The sequence below is a fragment of the Nannospalax galili genome, unplaced genomic scaffold (assembly GCF_000622305.1).
Source record: "Nannospalax galili isolate Female #2095 unplaced genomic scaffold, S.galili_v1.0 scaffold471, whole genome shotgun sequence".
NCBI classification, from domain to species: domain Eukaryota; kingdom Metazoa; phylum Chordata; class Mammalia; order Rodentia; family Spalacidae; genus Nannospalax; species Nannospalax galili.
This window is the reverse complement of record NW_008330333.1, coordinates 1,713,865-1,736,736: the sequence shown is the minus strand read 5'-3', so window position 1 is coordinate 1,736,736 and position 22,872 is coordinate 1,713,865. Positions and strand designations below refer to the sequence as shown.

Here is a 22,872-nt window from a genome sequence, read left to right as displayed (position 1 = left end):
AGCTGGGCATGGTGGCACACGCCTTTAATCCCAGTACTCAGGAGGCAGAGGCAGGTGGATCTCTGTAAGTTCAAGGCCAGCCTGGTCTCCATTAGCTTCCGCTACAGGGAGACCTTGTCTCAAAAAGCCCCCCCCCAAAAAAGTAAATAAAAGACAAAATGTACACTGTGGGCGTTATTCTAATTTGACACACTGTTGGCCTTATTTTATGACCTCATAGTACTGCAGTGTAGAACTGGAGCACCAATCCATTGTTGAATAGAAACTTAGTTTTTGACCATTCAACTTCCTGCTTGTGAACAACACCTCTGTGACCATTCTTACATCTGCATCTTGAGTACTTGCCTAATTATTTCTTTAGGATAAATTCCCACAAGTGGGACCTGGGGAAATGGCTCAGTGGGTAAGAACACTTGCTGACCAAACATGAGAACATGATTTCAAATTCCCAACACCCATGTAAAAAGCCCGTGTGGCTGCCTGCACATAACCCCAGTGCTGTGGTGAATGGAGTCAGGAGAATGGCCAGGCTTGTTTGTAGCTAGCCAGGTGTCCTAGTTTGTTCTTCATTGCTGTGACAAAACACTCTGACCAGTACCAACTTGGGGAGTAAAGGGTTTATTTGTCTTACATCTCCCAGGTCGCACACATATGCTGCTTACAGGCTTGCTCCCCTGGCCCCTGCTCAGCCTGCTTTCTTATGCAACACAGGCCCACCTGCCCAGGAGTGGCACCACCCACAGTGGGCTGGGCTCTCCCACATCACTCATCAAGAAGATGCCCTTCAGACATGGCCACAGGCCAGTCCAATAGAGGCAATTTCCCGATTGAGGCTCCCTCAACCCAGGTGTGTCAAGTTGACACTAAAGCTATCCAGCACACCAGGCTTCAGGTTCAGTGAGAGACCAGACCTTGTCTCAATGGAACAAAACAGACAGCAACACAGCAGGACACCTGACAGCCTCCTCTGGCCATGCACACCCGTGAGCATACACCATATACACAAATACCACACATCTATACCACACACACACACACATACACACAATTTTTACTGGTTGAATGAATGAATAAAAATAATTCATATAATTGTATCAGTATGATTTAGTATCAGTATGCTAGTTTAACAGACATTTCCACTTTTTTGAGGCAGGGTCTCACTACATAGCCCACGCTAGCCTCAAATTTGTAATCCTCCTGTCTATGCCTCCAAAGTTCCAGGATTATAGGCTTCCACTACCACACCCAGCTTCCTTATTTTTAAACCATGTGTAAACCTGTTGTAGAGGAAGCAAATTACACAGCACAGGCACTGGGACCAGAGAGGTCTTGGTTTCCATCCCAGCTCAGCCACTTTCTAGCCATGTGTCCTTAGGCAATCACTTAACCTCAGTGTCTTGGTCTATGGAGTGGGAGAGGCAATAGTAAAGAGGGTTATCATGAGAAGTAAATTAAGTGATGCAGGTGTAGAGCTCAACAGAACAGGGGACACAGTATGCCTTCAGGAACTCTCACACAGCATTAGCTGACTGACAATAAGAGGTCATCCCAAGGTGAGAATAACACTTAGCTCTCCAACACAGCTATAAGTAGAATGGCTTCTTAGCAGTCACGCTAAGCTTCTTTCAGCATTTTCTATATGAAAATGTTCATGCAGAGTTAAAAAGGCAGGGATACCCAATGCAAATTCAAAGCCAGGAATTCTGTTGACAGCAAACTCCTCTTCATTTAAAACACTGAGAACCAGAGAACTGGGAGCTTTCCAAGCCTAGTAGAGCCAGGACTGACTAGATACTCAGCAGTAACAATCTTGGATCATTTTAAACAAAGGGACAGCAGTGATCTCTCCTGACTTCCCCTGACCACAATCATGTTTTTTTTTCTAGAACCATAGAAGACAGGTGACTGATCCCCACGTTCAAGTCCCTGGGACCCTACAGAAGGTGCTGCTGTAGCCCCCGTGCCTGGTAATGAGGGACAGAAGTGGGGTTGGCTATGGGAGAGCTTCACAATAGGCAGCCAGCTTTGGTACCAAGAAAGCAAAGGAATGTGAGTAGGTGGGACATGCATGGTTTTACCTCTTGGTATCTGCATCACTGCCCAGCAGCAAACAGTGCTGTCTGCAGGACAGGAGTCCCTGAGCATCCAGGAAGGCCCAGGAAAGCTAAAAGAAGCAGCTGTGGTGCTGTTCTGAGAGCCATCTGCCTTCCCTTCCCTCTCCACCTCTTTCTTTCTTTTTTTTAAATTAAAGCACCATTTTTAGAACAGTTCTAAGCTTACAGAAAAACTAATGGTAAAGTGTAGTGTTTCCATATACCTCTGCCTGGCCCAACAGATTCTACCATCCACACCCCCCAGCAGAGCTCCAGTTGCTACAAGCCCCTGTGCTGACATACAGGATCACTCAGAGTCTGGGTTCTGCTAGGGGTCTCACTAGTGCACTCGTAGTGACACACCCACCATTACAGTACCACACAGCTGTGGCCCTGTGTCTGTATCCTCTGTGCCTCTCCCTAATGCTGGCACCCAACACCCTTATCTATCACTGTCTCTACAGCTCCATCCTTCACCTTTCCCAGGATGGTAGGTAGGTGGAATCATGCACTGTGATCCTTCCCTAACTGGCTATTTTCATTCCTCCCTTCTTTTGGAGAACTTGCTCATAACCACATCACTATTTCCAGGTCACAAATGAGGAAACCAAGGTGCAAAGAGGTGGTGCAGCCTGCTCCGGGTCACCCAGCTAGTAAGTGGCAGAGCCAGAGTCCAAGTCCAGGACCCCAAGGCTTATTCACTTGGCCCCTGCCTCTGGACAATTGTTTTCACTGGCCAGGAACTACCAGAGGTCCAGCAGGCCACAGGTTTTGGCCCTGTCTTCACAGCTCCCAGCTGCAATTCCAGACTCCATGAGGAGGCAAGAGGTGCAGACGGGTAGGGAGACCAGTTTGGCCCACAGTGCTGTCTCCCCAGCCGAGCAGGTGAAAGGCCTTGCGGATCTGTTGGCTGGGAATGGTGGTCAGATGCTGCAGGCCCCTAATAAGATGCTGGACTTCCCACTGGAATCTCACAGCAATGGTAAGACTTACATGGGTGGATGACAGAGGTGGGTACCTGAGCCCTCTCCCCTTGCCCATGGACTTTACCTGCTCTGTCCTGTGTCCTGCAGACTCAAGGATACAGAGGCACTGTGAGGCCCTGCTGAGCAGAATGGGAAATGGCCCAGAGTTGGGTAGCCCCTCACACCGGCTGGACAGCCTCCTGCTGGTGGAGGGCCTGACAGACCTGCAGCTGAGGGAGCATGACTTCACACAGGTAGAGGCCACACGTGGGGTCTGGCGCCCTGCCAGGGCCATCACCCTGGATAGGCTCTTCCTACCTCTGTCCCGGGTGTCCATCCCACCCCGTATCTCCATCACCATTGGAGTGGCTGGCATGGGCAAGACCACTCTGGTGAGGCATTTTGTTCGTCTCTGGGCCCAAGGACAAGTGGGCAAAGAGTTCTCACTGGTGCTGCCTTTGACCTTCCGGGACCTTAATACCTATGAGAAACTATCTGCAGACAAACTTGTCCATTCCATCTTCACAAACACTGGGGAGGCTGGTCTGATGGTGGCAGCCCCAGCAAGAGTCCTCCTGGTCCTGGATGGCTTAGATGAATGTAAGACACCTCTGGAATTCTCCAACACCATGGCCTGCACGGACCCCAAGAAGGAGATCCAAGTGGACCATCTGATCACTAATATTATCCAAGGCAACCTCTTTCCAGAAGTTTCTGTCTGGATTACTTCCCGTCCCAGTGCAGCTGGTCAGATCCCTGGGGGTCTAGTGGACCGAATGACTGAGATCCGGGGTTTTACTGAAGAAGAGATCAAAGTGTGTCTGGAGCAGATATTTCCTGAGGATCAGAACCTCTTAGGTCAGGTACTGAGTCAGGTGCAGGCTGACAGGCCTCTGTATCTGATGTGTACCATACCAGCCTTCTGTAGGCTCACAGGGTTGGTCCTGGGTCACTTGTGCCACATCAGGCTGGCAGCCCAGGACAAAGAGCTATGGCCTCCACGAACCCTGTGTGAGCTCTACTCTTGGTACTTTAGGATGGCCCTCAGTGGGGAGGGACAAGAGAAGGGATTGCCGAGTCCTAGGATTGAGCAGGGGGCCCATGGAGCCCGCAAGATGGTGGGGACACTGGGCCGCCTGGCCTTCCATGGGCTGATCAAGAAGAAGTATGTGTTTTATGAGCAAGATATGAAGGCTTTTGGTGTTGACCTCGCTCTGTTACAATGCACTTTGTGTAGCTGCCTCCTGCAGCGGGAAGAGACATTGGCCTCCTCAGTGGCCTATTGCTTCACCCACCTGTCTCTGCAAGAATTTGTGGCAGCTACATATTACTATAGCGCATCTAAGAGGGCCATCTTTGACCTCTTCACTGAGAGTGGCATGTCCTGGCCCAGGCTGGGCTTCCTCACACATTTTAGGTGTGCAGCCCAGCGGGCCACACAGGCTGAGGATGGAAGGCTGGATGTGTTCCTACGCTTCCTTTCTGGCCTCTTGTCTCCAAGGGTCAATACTCTTCTGACTGGTTCCCTGCTGGTCCAAGGCGAGCACCAGGGCTACCGGGCCCAGGCAGCTGAGGTCCTGCAGGGCTTCCTACACCCTGACACTGCAGTCTCTGCACGCGCCATCAATGTCTTGCACTGCCTTCATGAGCTGCAGCACACAGACCTGGCTTGCAGTGTGGAAGAAGCCATGCAAAGCAGGGCCCTAGCTGGGCTAACCAGCCCCTCCCACCGTGCTGCCCTGGCCTACCTCCTGCAGTTGTCTGACATCTGTTCCCGGGAGGCCAATTTGTCCCTGTGCCTCAGCCAGAGTGTCCTCTGGAGTCTGCTGCCCCAGCTGCTCTATTGTCAAAGCCTTAGGTGAGCAAGGGGACCATGCAAAGGGTACAGGTAGAGGAGAGACTTGGAGCAGTTCCTTGCTCCATCATGCCCCTCTCCTGGTCCCTGCTGGGACTGCCATGGCGAAGTTTCACAGCTGAGTGCTGAACCATCACAGCAGCTCATTTAGTTCTGAAAGCCAGAAGTCTGAGTCAAGACATCAGCAGCCCTCCAAAACTTTGGGAGCTCCTTTGGAGCTCCTGGTGTCGGCCAGCAATTTTTGGTGTTCCTTAGCTTTATCTCCCTCCAATTTTGTCCTCCACTGTCACATGGCCATCTCCTGTATCTCTGTCTCATATGGCACTCACCTCACCTATAAGGATATGATCATACCCTATACCAGTGAGATACCCTCTTAATTATCACATCTGTAATGACCCTATTTCCAGATAAGGCTACATTCTTGAAACAGTGAGATTAGAATTTCAATATGGAGACTCAATCAAAATTGTAAGACCCTCTGAGAACCAGACATTGTGGCTCATACCTATAATACCAGCAGTCAAGAGGTTAAGGCAGGAGGATTGCTGAGTTCTAGGACAGTCTGAACTACATGTTGAGATCCTGTATAAAAATAAATAAATAAAACAAAGACCCTCTGAGCCACTCAGTGTTGACAGAAGCTATACCCTCAGCCATACTCTATCCACTGTTCTGATCCCTAGCAAGCAAAGGGGAAAAGGTATAGAACAAGGTCAATCAGGACCCAAGTGGCTTAGGTACCTTCAGAAAGAAAGCTAGCCACAGTGTTCCATAAGGCCCATGGTGGTCAGACCTGTTGTGACCCCTCTCCATAAGATGCCACCTAGGAGGAACCTCACAGCTCATAGGAACCAGGCCTCACAGGTTCCTTCCCCACAGGGAAGGTCTGAGCACTGACAGTATAGATTTCTGAGATGAAACAATGGGACCACAGTAGGAACATGAGGAGGCAGAGGGACCCCCCCCAACCCTTGCTCATGGGCTGCAGGACCACTCACTGTCATGGTTCCTCTTGTCAGGCTAGACAACAACCAGTTCCAGGACCCTGTAATGGAGTTGCTGGGCAGTGTGCTGAGTGGGAAGGACTGTCGCATTCGAAAGATCAGGTAACACTGACCCCAGAGACCCCACCGAGGTTGGGCTCTCTGCTCAGCTGACCAGTGGTGCCCTCAAGAACAGGCATCTTTCCAGTGTATGGCTCAGAATGCAGTCTTGCTTGTTCTGCCCATTTTAGAAAGTGCCAAAGGCTCTGGCACCTGCTCTAAAAGGAGAGGGAAATGACCTGGTGAAGCTCCGACTCTGTCCTAGACACGGAAGTGTGTCTCTAAGCGCTCTGTGTGCTGCCCTGGTTCAGGTGTAACTTTCTCTATGTGTTTATTCTCTAATAGTATTCTGAGCATCGGGTTTTACTTTAACTAGAAGTTTAAATTTTAATTTAAATAAATTTAAGAATGAAATTTCTTTTAAAACTTGTGTTTCTGGAGACAGGGTCACACAAAGCCCAGGCTCGTGTCAAACTCACCGTGTAGATGACGTGATTGTAAACTTTGACCCTCCTTTCCCCACCTCCTGTGTGGAGGGATCACAGTTGTATGCCATTTTGCTTGGTTTATGCCACGCTGGGAATCAAACCCAAGGTGTTGTGCATTCTAGGCAACTTCTCTATGCTCTGAGCTCCAACCCCAATGCTATTTTCAGAAAATTTAAAATTGCATCTTTAATTGGGTTTACATCCAACTATGGCACATATCTGAAGCCCCAGCACTCTGGGGGCTGAGACAGCAGGATTGCCAAGAATTTGAAGTTAGCTTGGGCTACAATAGCAAGATCCTATCTTGAATAAAATAAAATAGTTACATTTTTAATGTAATGTTGTGATTAGAGAGAAATCTATATGCTGACTTACATGCTTGTGAAAGTTCTCCTGGAATACCACCTTTACATCTAACGCTTGGGTTTGGAGTTGAAATAGTGTCGTGATTTGGGGAAACTAGGAGGTAATTTTGGAGAATAGGATCAGGGAGTGATTTTCATCCAAGTCTCTAAGTTCTGAAACAATCTGAGTTAATTATTTAGACTCAGGAACAAAAGAAAGTCACTGATAATGATGGTTAGAATTGTAGGTTCTATGTGCCTTGAATAAGTTGCCTCTGTGCCTAAAGAGGGAAAAAATGAAGTTATATGGGTATCTACCTATGAGTTTGGGGGTCACTTGAGGTTCAACAATTCTCTAGAAGGACTTAGAACTCAGAAGGAGAAACTCTGTAAAATTTACAAATACATTTTGCCACTTGTGCTGAGGGCACAGATTAAAATTAAAAAAAAAAAAAAGCAAAATGTGGGAGTTGCTATGATGGCTCAGCAGGTAAAGACACTTGCCACCAGGCCTGATGACCGGAGTTCAATCCCCGGAACCCACATAGTAGGTAGAGAGAACCATCTACAAGTTGTCCACTGGCCTCTACATGCTCACCATCACACACACACACACACACATACACACACACACACACACACACACACGATAAAAGCCTTAATTTTTTTTTAAGAAAAGCGCCTGGGACAGAGCCAGGAGAGACAAGGCAGTTTCTAGTTTTTTTCCCAGGGAGTGGTACAGATGCCATTTTTCCCCCCCAGTAATGCTGTGTGACAAAGCACAGGAAGGAAGGCCAGAGGACAACTTGTAGGAGTTCACTCCAGCCCTGGTGACCAGTGTGTTTTTACTGGAGGGTTGGTCACAAAGACCTTAGTCTATAGCTCCTTCAGAAGGCCAGGTGATTCTGCATGGCCCAAAATCTCCAGCATAAATGACACTGTGAGATAAACTACACAGTTCTGTCCAAAGTGAATAAATATGGGTTCCCACAGGCTCCCTGGGTAAGCAAGATTTCAAGATTCAAACCTTTTTGTTGTGAGGCTGAAATGTGTTAATTCAATGCCAAGCACAGGCATAGGAGCTGGCTGTTTTAGCAGAACTGGCTTTGCCTTGCTGGCAACAGTTGAAAATGCAACCCCTTTGAAAGAAAAATCTTGATAACTTCTCATGTCAGTATTTTGTCCTTCACAGGAGGCTCTTGTATTTTTAGCAAATGACAAAATAATCAAAATTTTTAAAATGAGGCTCAAAAATGATTCTGAAGCCAAACATTTCTTCTATAGCTACGGGATCTTTTTCTGTCTAAGGTTGGTCCTCGGTGTCATCTTCCTGTCTGTAATGTCCAAGTTATACCACAGAAAACACGTAAGGTTGCTTGTGAGATATTATTTATAAGCCATTATTAATACAAACCCTGGGATAATAAAGATTAGCTGGTCTTCCAACATTTTGATACAAGAATAGGTATCCTGTAACCCACGTTGGCCTTGAATTGGGATTCTCAAGCCTTCCGAGTACTGGAGTAACAGGAGTACACTACACCTGACTAGTGTTCAAATTTATTTTAAGCAACAGAATTTATTTGAAAAGTGATACATCAATCAGAGCCTCAATACATAAATTAGACAAAGGGAAATTATTGGGGCTGAGAGAGCCTGGCCCACTTGGTTTCCCTTCATCTTCCTATTGGCCCTCAGAATATTCTTGAAAAAGTCCAGCCTTCTAATGAATAGCTCTGTCCTAGGGGCTGATGCCTACAAAACTAAAGAAACTTCAACTGCTCCATTTCTGAAAGTGGATACAGGAATCAAGACTGAATGGGTCCACTAGCATGCTTCTGGAACCTCCCCGCCACTTTCCAGGCACATATAGATGAACATTTTTAAAGTTAGTTTTGTGGTGGTTCTACCATTTGTTGTTTTGTGGTAGAGAAAGGCTAGATCAATGGTAAGCTCAAAATAGTTTGTGCTAGTTTATGAAAGCTGACTGGGGTTTTCAGGAATTTTGCAAGCAGAAGGTGCTTGAACTTGGTCACGCTTTGGGACATTTGCACTATAGAAATTGGCAAATGCTACACATTGAGAGACACATTATGAACTTAGATGGGGGCCCATGTAGAAGACTTTTTGTTTTAACACCAGCAAATCCAATCCTTAAAGATTATTGAATATATTGACTCTCTCTCTCTCTCTCTCTCTCTCTCTCTCTCGTGTGTGTGTGTTAACAATGAATGTGTGGAGATCAGAGGTCAACTTGTGAATTGGTTCTCTCCTATTACGTGGTTTCTAGGGATCAAACTTGGTGGCAAGTGTTTTTACTCTCTGAGCCATCTCGCCTGCCCCATATGGAATACTTCTATAGCTGCCCAAACTCTTTGCTGTGCATTTGTGAAGAAGTGATTATTCTGGATTCTGGGCAATTTTTCCTTGGGACCCTTTGCCAGGGTAGAGGTCTGTTGGTCCACTCCGACCCTACATTCTCAGGCTCAGTCTCCACTTATGTCCACACCAATGATGCTGGGGAAGCCAGGTTTAATCATGGGGCTAATGTTGAAGAGGAGGCAATGAGACCCATATACTTGAAATAAGCACTTTCTCTTTCCTTGGCAGCCTGGCTGAGAACCATATCAGTAACAAAGGGGCCAAAGCTCTGGCCAGATCCCTTCTGGTCAACAGAAGTCTGATCATGCTGGAGTAAGTAGGACACCACAAGCCACTGGAATGAAGAGAGATTTGAACTGTCTCCTCATCTATGAAATGACTTGAGTTTTATCTTCCTTTCCTCAGCTCCCCACATTCAGTCCATGATAGGCTCTGGGCATGGTACTCTATTCCATTTAAAGCAGGGCTCCTGCAGGCCACATGCCCTTCTGAGAGGATGGGGACAGCTAGTCAAGTTGTCACCACTTCTACCTATTGAGATTCATTCCATGAAGATCTTGATATTTGGCCCTGACCTGGCATCATCATTCTCATCATCTCCACATTTTGCTCACTAGACCATTAGGTCCTGCTCCCTGTTCCCCATCAGATGGAGCTATTTTGGGAAACTTCTTGTTCATCTATATATCTATATCTTTGACCTCTACTATGGTTCCACCAAACATGAAATCTTTAATCCTAATGTATTTCCTCTAAGGATCAAAGATTTAAAATGTCTGTGTAATTTTGAGCCCTCCTTCCTCCCTAGAAATCTTTTTTTTCCCCTTGCTTCTACCAGTCTCCGAAGTAACACCATTGGACCACAGGGGGCCAAGGCTCTGGCAGATGCTCTGAAGATAAACCGCACCCTAACTTCTCTAAGGTACGTGATCCTGATTCTGGGCCTCAGGAGACACCTGAGGAATGGGAAGTGATTCAAAATGGTAGGTATGGGATGCCAGAAAGTTTCAGGTTTCAGCTTCTCCCAATTCTTTGCCTCCATACATCCCTGAGGCTTTTCAGGACACTGAAATCCTGCCTTCCAGAAGATGCCAGTATTTGAAGATAGTTTGTTGTGCCCCTTTTAGGAGCCTGTGGTTGTACCCATCTAGTAGAGGTGTCCTGTTCTCTTTTGTTTGTCCATTTATTTATTTTTCAGGTGAAATAATTTTTAAAAATATTTTATTATTTTTACTTTATGTGTGTGAGTGTATTGCCTGCATGTATGTGAGTGCACCCGTGTCGTGCAATACCACAGAGGTCTGAAGAGGGCTTCGGATTCCCCTGAAACTGGAGTTAAGGACGGTTCGTAGCCACCATGTGGGTGCTGGGAATTGAACACGGGTCCTTTGCAAGAGCAGTTAGTGCTCTTAACTGCTGAGCCATCTCTCCAGCCCTGTTGTGTGAAATCATTTTAAAGCACACAGTTCATTGGCATTTTATGCATTCATAATGCTGTGCAACCACCACCTCTGTCTAGTTTCAAAATGTTTTCAACCATTAGCAGTCACTTTTCTTTCTTGCTTGCTTTTCCTCATTTATGTTTGACAGGTAGCCCCAGCTGGCCTGGAACTCTCTATGTAGACCAGGTTGGCCTCAATCTCACAGAAATCCATCTGCCTCTGCCTCTTGAGTGCTGAGATTAAAGGTATGTGCCACCAGGTCCAGCTTAGTAGCCATTTTTCTTTTTCTTAATATTTTATTTATTGTTTTTATTTTATGTGCATGAGTGTTTTGCTTGCACACACGTAGGTGCAATGCCTGCAGAGGTTGGAAGAGGGTGTCTGATCCCCTGGAACTGGAGTTAAGATTGTTGTTAGCCATCATGTGGGTGCTGGGAATTGAACCCGGGTCCTCTGCAAGAGCAGCCAGTGCTCTTAACCACTGAGTCGTCTCTCTAACCCAGTAGCCACTTTTACTCTTCTCCTAGCACCTGACAACCTCCTCTATGGATATATGGAATTATACAGCAAGAACTCTGTGTCTATATTCCTCAAGTTGCATATTTTCAAGGTTTACCTACATTGGCGCATGTATCAGTGCTTCTTTGCATTTTATAGCTGAATAATATTCCATTGTGTGGGTGGAGCACAGTTTTCTTATCTGTTCATCCACTGATGGATGTTTGGTGTTTCCACCTTTTGACTATCATGAATAATGCTGCTACCAACATTTGTGTAGAAGTATATAAGTGCCTGTTCTTAGTTCTTGGGGGAATACATGTAGGAATGGAATTGCTAGGTCACATGCTATCTCTAAGCTGAATCTGTTGAGGAACTGCCAGATTGTGCTCCACAGAGACTAGACCATTTGCCTTCCCATCAGTACTGTGAAGCTTCCAGTTTTTCTACATCCTCACCAATATTTGGGCACTGTGACTCTTGGCTGTAATGAGGACTATTGATGACCGCATTTCTTTAAGTTGAATTTTTGCGAATTTCATACAATATATTTTGATTGAATTTAGAACCCCTCTTTATCTGTGCCCTCTTACTACCCACCCAATTTCATGTATGCATATTAAATATATTTATTGTATCTTCATATATATATATGCCTGTAGAGTCAAACTTGTGTCCCCAAATGTCCTCCAGTGTGGGTTCATCCACTGGAGCCTGGTCAACCTACCAAGAGTTTCATCCTTAAAGAAGCCTGACTTTCCTCCTCCCAGCAGCCATCGGTTGCCAATACCTCATTGCCTAGGGTTGGGGGGTCTTACCCACTTCCCCAGATGACCTCATTTTGAACCATGCAAGGAGCATGGGCACCTTGTTCCCAGTTGGCAGGTAGGTACTAAGAGATTCAGTTCAGGAAGGACTAACTATCCTTTCTGTATAGTAGGCTGTGAGAAGGGCATATAATTGTTGGAAGTTCTTTTTATCTAGGTCAGCTGCTGCCCCTCTTGGGCCTTTGGTATGCAGTGAGAGTTCAGGCCACTTTAGGCATTCTCTTGTGTTCCATTAGTGGCACACTTCTTTTTGTCTCTACAGCCTCCAGAGCAACATAATCAAAGATGATGGTGCTAAGTGCATGGCTGAGGCACTGGCCTCCAACCAGACTCTCTCCATGCTGCAGTGAGTGGACATCATCCCCTCCCATCCCCTCTCTCCTACCAAGCCTCTGCCTGTTTCCTGCAAGAATGAATTCAGGGGTGATCCTGAGGCTTTGTGACCCACCTAAACAACCCCCTGGAAAACATGATACCCTCTGCTTTTCCAGAGAATAGGTATGAGGAAATTATTGGAACTAAAACCTTCCACCAACCCAGAAAATCCTCTCCACAGATTTAAGAAAAGAACATTATAGTCTTCTATTAAATAAGCAATAACCTGACTGTAATGCACATCATGGGCAACCCACCAATGAGGTTGCAAAGACAGAACTTCACCTTTTCCTTTGGCCCAGCAGATGCACCCCATTCCATGCATTTTCCTAAGGTTCCCAAGGACAACTTGTTCTCAAGAATGAGGAGCTGCTCATGAAAGAAGCCAGAGTGGTCTGCATCCCTATCCCCTATTGGCAATTTGGGTAACCCCTTCAGAGGATGATGTGATAAGAACAGGAGGTAGGAATTGGCTAGGCAGTTAGGGTAAAAAGACCTCAAAGAAATGTAGGCAGTTTTTTGGCTAAAAGTCAAAATGTCCTTGGGCCTGTTAGCAACATACTCTGTTCCAAAGGCCAAAAATGTCAAAAGTATTTGGGAGCTTGTATCTAATCCTTAAAAGATTTTAGGGTTACCTCTTCAGAGGGGGGAATGTTGGAGGGGAGGGAGTGGGCATGGATTTGATCAAAACACCTTATATGCATGTATGAAATTCTCAATAAAGTTTTTGTAAAAATTAAAAAAAAAAAGAATGAGGAGCTGCTAGCACCATTTGTCACCAGCTTATCCTAAGCTTCCAGGGTAATTGGAGAGGCCGTCTGTGTTCCTTAACTGATTTTTTCCCAAAAAAGCAAAGTTGTTCCTATCTTTATGTCAATCAGGTACTATACTTGGAGCCAGGTGCCCAGTCTAGTTCTCACGGTGGCAGGGACACTACCTTGTTTTACATTTACCTTTGAAGAAAAGGTCCTAAGACCTTAAAAAGACCTTTAGAAACATACTCCTGGGCTGTGACGCCAGAGGAGGCTAAGCTTATAAAGACACAACACATCTCAAAGGGACAGAGAAAGGATTTGCAACCTAAAGTTTCCTTAAGAAAATGTTCTATAAAAAGGGAGGTATCTTTAAAAAAAAAAAAAAAAGATGTGCGGACATGTTCTGTATAGGCACATTATATTTGTTTTATTTATTTATCTATTTATTTGTGTGTGTGTGTGTGTGTGTGTGTGTGTGTGTGTGTGTGTGTAGGGCATGTATATGCCATGGCACATGTGTGGAGATCAGAAGACAACTTGCAAGAGTGAGTTCTCTCCTCCTACCATGTGGGTCTCAGGGATCGAACTCAGGTCATCAGACTTGGTGGCAAGGGTCTTTACCTGCCATCTCCCAAGCCCCGTCGCTTTCCTTTTTAAGGATGATGTTTAGCCGCACACAGGAGAGGTCCTTCCCTATCTGTCCTTCCTTCTGTACTTCTCTCCAGGGAGGTTTCTCAAGGTAGGTGGCAGATTGCAAGCTGATCTAGATGGAAGGTAGACCATGCTGGCTGGAAGACACCTGTGTGGAAGTCTCCTACACAGGAGATTATTGGACACTATCAGCATCTGTCCCCAGCTGCTTCCCCTTACTCTCCAAAGTAGATTTTTTTTGTAAGACCCCTTTCCACTGCCCATGATGTAAATGGAAACGGCATCCTATTTGTCTCTGACCTCTCACCCTGAACTCACGTTGTCCTTGGTCTGGGGATGACTATGGCTGGCTTTGCTGATGAATCCTTCTCATCTCTCACAGCCTGCAGAAGAACCTAATTGGGCCCATGGGAGCCCAGTGGATGGCAGACGCCCTAAAGCAGAACAGGAGCCTGAAGGAGCTCATGTGAGAAAAGCCAAAGGGCCAAATCGGTATTTTCAATGCCAAGTGCAAGGCCAGCCTGCATATTTGTGAGCAGAGGGATGGATAGATGGATGAGCAGATGGATGAATGAGCAAATGAATGAATTGTCAGATGCGTGGGGGTATATGGATGGGTAGTAGGTGGATGGATGAATGGATTGATTGATGAATCAATGGATGGAAAGAGAGGCCTATGGGGAAACAGGTGGATGGATGGGTGGATGCCAAGAGAGCTTGCGGACTTGGGACTGCAGACCAGTGGACAAAGGAGACTGGAGACCCAGATTCCCAGAACTGGGTAAGCCTCAATCTTCACAGGCTCACTTAATAGTCTTCCCTACTGTCAGAGGGAAACAGCATTTCTTGCCCATCTTCACATAAAGTTCCACAAATACTTCTCAGTGAGAGCTGACCCTTAGACTTTGCCAAAGAGCCAAAGAGGATAGGGGTCACCTACAGAGACTACAGACCAACACACCTGAGGCTCAACAAGCTGCACTGGATACCTTTGAGAAAGAGGTGGTCTCCCCTGAGCTCTAACCCCTAGACCCAGTTCACCAGCTCTTGTCTCTTGCAGGTTCTCCAGTAATACCATTGGTGATGGCGGTGCTAAGGCCCTGGCTGAGGCCATGAAGGTGAACCAGGGCATGGAGAGCCTGGAGTGAGTCTGAGCATCCTCCATGGATGCAATTACCCTTGCCAGAACCCATCTCCCTGCCATAATCCTACCAACCCTAGCCCTGGCAGTGTACTGTATTTTTGCCCCTCCACCCACCTTTTGTTCCACCTCACCCATGACCTTCATTTCTCTGGACAGTAGGGACTGGGGTTGGGCTCTGGAGTTTTTAGAATGACAGGCTGAATGCCCTTGATAAGTAAGCACAGGTACATTGGTGTCTGGGGCAGGGGACAGTTGAGTGCTGCTGCCACACTAAGAAGGTTCTGCTGTCCCACTTTGTCTGGACTTCAAAGTTAATATGTGCTTCTCTGAGGACAGCCACCCACGCCAAGGCAGAGTCTAAACCTTGGGGCTTATGCTAAACCTAACTGCCTTAGCCTGACAGGAGCTAGAAAGTGGAGTAATGTGGAAAGAGGCATGAGGAGAGCAGTCCCCAGGCTGCTCACTCCCAGTTGAACCCAGTGGGTATGGTCCCAAGCTAGACCATACAGCTCCCTCCAAGTCCTAGGACAGCCATACCAGGAATTTCCTATCCTCTGCCTGCAGCCTGCAGAGCAATTCCATCAGTGACATGGGAGTGGCAGCGCTGATGGGAGCCCTCTGCACCAACCAGACACTCCTCAGCCTCAAGTAAGTCCTGCTACATCCCTTCCCAACCAGGATGTCCTTTTGACCAGGAATACAGGGCCTCTGGGACTTGGAAGGAAAGGCTGGGACTGGCAGACTACAATGGTGAAATCTTGTAATTGGTGTAGTTTGGGTTCTAGGGTGTGGTACATTGTCCCTCTTCCTACCCTCAGGTCAGTGGACTGCTCTGCTGTTCCCTTCCTATATACAAGTTCTTCAGGGTGCCTCTTGCCCTTCAACACCTCCTGTACATTCCTAAACGGTTGCTAGTCTTGATTAGGGACACTGACTGGAGCCCTGGCTGGCTGGAACACTTGAGAGCCTATCTGTGGTTTCCTGACTTGGAAAGTCTAAACACCTGGGCTTGTATGGTCAGACACCTCCAGCTGCCTGACTGAAAGTTCAGGGTCTTCTCTTTCCTCAGCCTACGAGAAAACTCCATCAGCCCAGAGGGAGCCCAGGCCCTTGCTCATGCTCTCTACAAGAACAATACTCTGAAGCACTTGGAGTACGTGGAGGGTCTGGAGGCTTGGAGGTCAAGGGCAGGTTGTGCTTCCTTACCCACTCAGAGAGACCAGGGTTGGTGGGCATCACCATGGTAGGTTAGACCCTTGGCACCCTCATATCACCCTCACAATGACACTGACTTGATTGGGGAAGGGGCAGCCAGGAGATGTGGTATCTGGTGGCAACCCTGATACAAGAACTCTCCAGTCTTACCCATTGGGATGGATGAGAACATGGGAGAGGATCTTGAAGAGCTTATGTGGGACTATGCCATCAGGCAGCAAGTCCCCTGTGTAGTGCTGTGTCCTGGTTGTGTGACCTGTCATTACACTCACTGAGCTAAACATGGGACACCCTCTGGGGTTGTCAGGATTTGGCACATGCTTGGCACACCAAAGTTCTCCACAGGCATGAGTCACCTACATCAGCATAGTGTGGCCCTTGGGAGGATGGGGGATGATTGGGATGGGGTCCACAGTGGCTCCGACTCACATGCTCCTGCTCCCTTCCTCCCAGCCTGACAGCCAACCTCCTCCATGACCAAGGTGCCCAGGCAATTGCAGTGGCAGTAGGAAAAAACTGCGCCCTCACATACCTTCAGTGAGTCCACTGTTCCTACCCCTCTTGGTCCCCAATCTGCCAAGCTGCAGAGCTACTCCCAAACCAATTAAGACAGATGAAACCTGGCTTTGGGATATGCCACTCCAAGGTCCTTGGGGCCTTTCCAGATAACTTGTCCAGGCACACAGGCAGATGTGCCCCATGCTAGGTTCTGATTCCTGAGTTTATCCTCACACAGACCCAGATTAGGTGAGTGCCATGGCTGTGACTCGGGGTGACCTATGCTTTATGGAGAGTATTTGAGCTTGTCCCTATAGCTACCACCAGTGAGAGTAGACACTGCCCTTTGAGGATAGAGCCCAAGAGGAGTTTCAATAATTCCTCTGCCACATCCTGCAAGGACTCACCCTGCCACCAGACTCTCCTGGACTCCTCAGAGCCTCTTTAACTCTGATCCTGGACCACATAGTCATGTGTCTGTGTCTGTTCAGCCTACAGTGGAACTTCATCCAGGCTGGTGCAGCCAGGGCCCTGGGACAAGCACTCCAGCTGAACAGGACCCTAACCACCTTAGAGTAAGTGTGGTCTCTGGGTATGGGGGACAGTCTCCAGGTACAGGGCTGGGTTGATGATTCTTGGCACACAGCCTCCTCAGCTATAAGGCCAGCAGGCGTTTCAGTCCTTACCTTCATTGTAGTGTGCGTGTGTGTGAGCACACGCATGCCTCTGTATAAGCATGGGGTCAGGATATGCATGTCGAGGTCAGAGGACCTCAGGTGTTGGTCCTTGTTTTCCACCTTGTTTGGGATAGTCTCGTTTTTAAATTTTGTTTCTCCCACTGCATATGTCAAATAAACTGGCTATGAGCTTGTAGGGTTTCTCCTGTGTCCACCTCCAATGGAGGGCTCTGGAGGTTTGAACTCAGATCGTTATGCTTACATGGCAAGGCAAGCACTTTACTCACTAAGCCATCTCCCTAGCCCTTTCTTTTTTCTTTTCTCTCCCTCCATCTCTTCTTTTTTTTCTTTTTCTTTTTAGGCTTGGTTGGCCTGGAACTTGCTATGTAGACCAGGCTGGTCCCTGAACTCACAGAGATTCACCTGCTTCTGCCTCCAGAGTGCTTGGACTAAAGCTATGTGCCAGCATACCTGGCCAGCTGAGACTTTTGAAACTCCTCTGTATCCCTCCTAATGGTTTCTTTTCCCTCATCTTCCAGAACATCCCTTTTCTGTCTGATACTCCTCATTCTTTCCTGCTGTTCCACTCCTAGACACTGAGGGAGCTCTTCAGGGTTCTGCCCTAGGCCCCCTTCTCTTGAATGACACCCTTTTTCTGGGAGCTCTCCTCCTAAGATTCCAATGACCCAAGTCCTGATGACTCCCACATTACTACCCCAAATGTGTCTCCTGAACCCCAGCCTCACTCTGCCTTGTCTCCTCAGTGTCCCACAGGTACAGCAGGTGGCTACATTCTCTTGCTCACAGCTGCTTCTTAATTTTCCATCTGGCTCTTGGAATCAAGGGACTGAGAGGCACCACCTGTGTTCCTCCAGCTACTTCCAGCTCATCTCCAAGTCCTGCCTATTCTCCTGCCTACTGTCCTCCCTACCTGCCTGCTTCCCTTAACTGCCGCCATCCAGGCCACATCACCACTCACCTTCCTCACTGGGTGATTTCCACATCTAGGCCATTCCCTCAAACTGCTGGCAGAGGTCTTGACAAACATTCATCTATTTTCACCCCAAGTGAGATCCTTAAATGGCTGCACCTGCAGAGTGAAGTGCACCGCCCCCCCCACAGCCTGGCTTCCAAGGCCCCTGAGGGTCTGTCTCCCCCACATTCTCAAGCCACAGTTCTTACCACTCCAGGAACTCAGGTTCCCTGGTTTCCTTAGTTGTACCTTCTGGCCCTCTGTCTCTCACTTCCTGATTTTGGTTTTGTCTATTTCTTCTGGGCACCACACTGAGGTAGACTCTTTTTGTCTTCCCTGAAGATACCTGGCCTATTAGAGCCGCTCATTTACTAGTGCCTTCCCACCTGAGTTCTGACGGGCAGAATGGTACTTGCTTTTATCCTCAGCACATGTGGTCTAATCAGAGGTTTGCTAGAAGAATGAATGCAAATGTTTCCCTTAAATATATCAATGTCCAAGCCAGGTGTGGTGGTGCACACCTTTAATCTCAGCACTTGGGAAGCAGAGGCAGGTGGATCTCTGTGAGAACAAGGCCAGCCTTGTCTACATAATGAGTTCCAGATGGGTCTATAGGGAGACCCTGTCTCAAAAAGACCAAAAAAAAGTCAATATCTATTTGTCCTAAACTCATTTACTGCCCCAGAGCTTGCCATTTCCACACAAAAATCCTAATCGGCAAGAACAGTGCAGGGAGGAAGACTTCAGGTCCATTTTCCCACTGGTTTGAAAGCATACCATGTTGTCTCAAGACTTGTTGATAGTAATCTCCTATGTCCCCTTTCTTGTTTGCCTTTGAAGGTTTCAGACTCTCAGACCCCCACCCCCTCCCAGACTCTTCTGTGCATTACTTATGAGACCAAGGGAACAATGGCTGTACAGGGTGACTAGGGAGTGGGCCCGGTGTGTAGGAAGGACCCAAACCTCTTAGGTTATTGCCAGAGTGCTGGCCTGTGCCTCTTGTGTGCCAAGGGGTCACAGTCTGTGTTCAGCTTACAGGAGAATGCCATAGGAGACGAAGGAGCTTCTGCAGTGGCTAGTGCACTGAAGGTGAACACAACCCTCACTGCTCTCTAGTAAGTCCTCTGGGTCTCTGGGAGCCTGAAAGACCACCCCCTTAACTATCCTCTCATGCCATACACCATCTTTGTTTATAAGTATTGGAAAGTGTTTTGCTTTCTAATATTACTGAGTAGGGAATCAAACATCTGGGAAAAATTCAGACATCATTCAGCCCTTCCAGGAGACTACCTCTACTTCCATCCAATGCCTAGATTTGGTCTTAGGCACCAGAGTATGGGGAGAGGGGGAATGCACTATTCTTTCGGCAAATCACAGGACAATCATTCTCAGTGCTATTTCTCAGTGCTATTTTGGCCCTGATCAAGGAGTACAGATTATGGGAGGAAGGGCCAGGGGAGGGGTAAGGCAGCAGGAGTCCACGTGCTCACATTGATTGCAGTCTATCTTATAGCCTCCAGGTGGCCTCCATTGGTATCCAGGGAGCCCTGGCACTAGGGGAGGCCCTGGCTGTGAACAGAACCTTAGAGATTCTTGAGTGAGTATTCCAGTTTTTGGTGACAGACTTTTGCCTAAAGGAATAAATATACTGATTCAAAAAGATTAGATATGAGGAAAAGCATCCATTTATATAGACACAGATACTTTTCATGATCTTTGTTTCTGGTCACATGCTCCAGCTTCTCTATTCCCACTTCATGCCTTGAAGTCAATATGGTGCTGCGCTCTGTTTTGGGCTTGCTCCAAACAGACATGCCCAAAGGCTCTATTTAGTCCCCCCTCCCTCCACACCATGGAAACCAGTAGTTATGGATCTTGATGCAGGAGGCCAATCCTGGGGTGGGGGCTCAAGCTCTAGGAGGCTCTCAGGCATGCCCACATCATTCCTGCTCTCCAGGATCCCTGTGACCTACAGTGAACTGGATACCTCTAGACAGAAAGTTGCTGCTCCCATTTCAGCCTAGTTCTTCCTTCTCTGGAATGGAAAAGGAAGATCAGGGTCCCAACAAGGCACTTAGCTGAACTGGCCTCGCCCTATTTGTCTGTCTTGCTTCGCCAAGCCAAGCTGTTCTGTTGTATAGGAGTTAGGAAGGCCTCACCCCTAACTCTTGTGATTGCTGAAGTAAAAAAACCCCACACCCATTTGGAGGGGCACCAGTATTACCTCTCAGCCTATCCCTATACCTTAGACTTCCTACTTTTTCTGACAGCTTAAGAGGAAATGCCATTGGGGTGGCTGGAGCCAAGGCCTTGGCAAATGCTCTGAAGGTAAACTCCAGTCTCCAAAGACTCAAGTAAGTGATCATGAGATCCATGTGTGCCCCAGAGCAGCCAACTTCTGCTAGCCTTTCCAGGATGAAACACATCTGATTTTGTCTGGCTGCTTCCTCCTGGATGTGACTGATTTACACCATCCTGACCACTACAGTCCAAATCCATTGCAGTTAGCTTTGTCTATTCTACTTAAGTCAGTCATTTAAACTCTGCATTAATGGTCTTGGATGGAGCACCTGACTACTGTGTGTAGACACTAGTAATCAAATGTCATCTAACAGGTGCTATGGTACCTGTGGACAAATCAATCCCAGAACTGCTCATCCCTCCCACATCCCCAACAACATAAGGTGGTGCTGTCTCTTGCACTTCCTCTGTCCTGTTGGCTCATCATGGTATCTCCGTGTCTTCTCTGCCTAGTCTGCAAGAGAATTCACTGGGAATGGAGGGAGCCATATGTGTGGCCACTGCACTATCTGGGAACCATGGGCTGCAGCATATCAAGTGAGTAGACTCAATGGCATCTCCCCTTCCCAGCTATTCTTTCTAAGCTTCAGAACTGCTCCCATATCAGGCTCTACCTTTATCACAGTTCTGGGAGCCAGGTGACACCACGACTCCCCAGCAGCTCTATAGGGAAACTTGGTCCAAGAAGGAGCATGCCAGAACCTTGTCTATAGGAGAGATCCCAGAAGGGCAAAGGCTTGGTTGAGTCCTAAATTCATTATAGTGACAATCCCTCTCCTGAAGACCACCTGTGGTGCTGCCCCCTGCCCTAACCCTTCTGTTTAGTCTCCAGGGAAATCTCATTGGGGAATCTGGTGCCAGGATGATCTCAGAGGCTATCAAGACACATGCTCCCACATGCACTGTGGAAATGTGAAGAAAACAAGTTCTTGTGGCCCATTAGGACCAGCAGAAACTCAGCTGGAAGCTTTTGAGCAGATATCTCTGGATGTCTTCTGTAATCTGAAATGCTTCTGAGCCAGTTCATAAGTTGGTTTCCTGCGAGGAAGGAAGGGCACCACCAATGGAGGTCATGGGTACCTTTCCCTGCCCAGGGTCAGTCAGGGAGAAGATGGATACTCTCTTAATGGCACAAAGAAAGGAAGGGGCTGTTAACCAAGAGAGACTCAGGAGCAAAACCTCAAAGCTCAGCAAATTGGGAAGCTAGTCCTGGCTTATTCATGCCCAGAGATCTTCACACGTGTTCCTGTCCTTTTACATTCAGCTGGTTAACATCATCCTTCTCTCTGAAATGAGTTGCAGTCTTCAAGCCCATTAAGAGCATCAACTGGTGATCATGGAGCCCTGTTTTCTTTTTTCAAGAGGAAAAGAACGTTTTCAAGTGTGATCCTTAGAAACATGAAGAGAAAATATGAGAAATTTGTGAAGATAAATGAAAGGTTAATTCTAAGCTTTTAGAGTCAGAGACAAGTCTCCAAAGGCTCTGCCCTTTTCTATAAGACCTCAGACATGGATGATGATTACCATGTGTTATTTGGAGTTTGGCATACTGGTTAGCCATAGCACAGTGACTATTGATACTTTAATGCTGTTATCCTGCATTAGGGTTCCAAAACTTCTCTGGTGGCTATGGCTTCCCAATGGAGACAAACAAGCTGTGCTTCCACATGGCAAACTCCCTCAGCTGTCTGGAATGAAATGGAAAAACCCAAATGAACATCATAGCTCTCAACTGAATCATGAAGATAAATGCTTATAAAGACCATAAAAGTGACTGCCATTTATAATTTGAGCAGGCTGATCTCTGTGAGTTTGAGGCCAGCCTGGTCTACATAGTGAGTTCCAGGCCAGCTGGGGCTACAGGGAGACCTTGTCTCAAAAAGACCAAAAAAAAAAAAAAGAATATCCAGAAGCCAGACAATGGTGGCTTGTAATTCTAGTACTTGGGAGGCTGAGGAAGGAGGGCCATGAGTTTGAGGCTAGCTTAGACTACATTTTTGTTTTTCTCAAAACAAAAATGAAAACATAAAAATGAGTATCCAGACTAGTCATCATACAGTCTGATATTGAAAGGTGATGCCTATTTACATAGAGGTGCCTTAGCCACTAAAATGACAAATGCTACCTTAATAAAAGTGGTTAAACATAAGCCAGGTATAGTGGTATGCACCTGTAATCCCAGCACTTGGAAGGTAGAGTCAAGAGTATTAGGAGTTCAAGGTTATCCTTGGCTATGTAGTGAGTTCAGGACTCAGCAGTGTGGGCTGCATCAGACCCTATCTCAAAAAACCCAAAGAAAATAAAGTGATTGAATTTAATCTCACAGACATAGAACAAATGAAC

The 22,872-nt window shown here is 47.1% G+C and overlaps 1 protein-coding gene across 1 annotated transcript in view; it reads left to right on the top strand.

The window, feature by feature from the left end:
• Nlrc3 (NLR family CARD domain containing 3) overlaps positions 1–21,921 on the top strand; it is a 28,344-nt gene extending 6,423 nt beyond the window's left edge. The window contains exons 2-20 of the mRNA XM_008846144.2: positions 1,887–1,967; positions 2,685–2,746; positions 2,883–3,075; positions 3,167–4,916; positions 5,936–6,022; positions 9,402–9,485; positions 10,012–10,095; positions 12,203–12,286; positions 14,104–14,187; positions 14,782–14,865; positions 15,430–15,513; positions 15,935–16,018; positions 16,534–16,617; positions 17,070–17,153; positions 19,260–19,343; positions 19,742–19,825; positions 20,499–20,582; positions 20,983–21,066; positions 21,355–21,921. Coding sequence (XP_008844366.1) covers positions 2,907–3,075; positions 3,167–4,916; positions 5,936–6,022; positions 9,402–9,485; positions 10,012–10,095; positions 12,203–12,286; positions 14,104–14,187; positions 14,782–14,865; positions 15,430–15,513; positions 15,935–16,018; positions 16,534–16,617; positions 17,070–17,153; positions 19,260–19,343; positions 19,742–19,825; positions 20,499–20,582; positions 20,983–21,066; positions 21,355–21,445 — 3,189 coding nt within the window. The 5' untranslated portion in view covers positions 1,887–1,967; positions 2,685–2,746; positions 2,883–2,906 and the 3' untranslated portion in view covers positions 21,446–21,921. The remainder of the gene's footprint in view (positions 1–1,886; positions 1,968–2,684; positions 2,747–2,882; positions 3,076–3,166; positions 4,917–5,935; positions 6,023–9,401; positions 9,486–10,011; positions 10,096–12,202; positions 12,287–14,103; positions 14,188–14,781; positions 14,866–15,429; positions 15,514–15,934; positions 16,019–16,533; positions 16,618–17,069; positions 17,154–19,259; positions 19,344–19,741; positions 19,826–20,498; positions 20,583–20,982; positions 21,067–21,354) is intronic.
• The last annotated feature ends 951 nt before the right edge of the window (positions 21,922–22,872 follow it).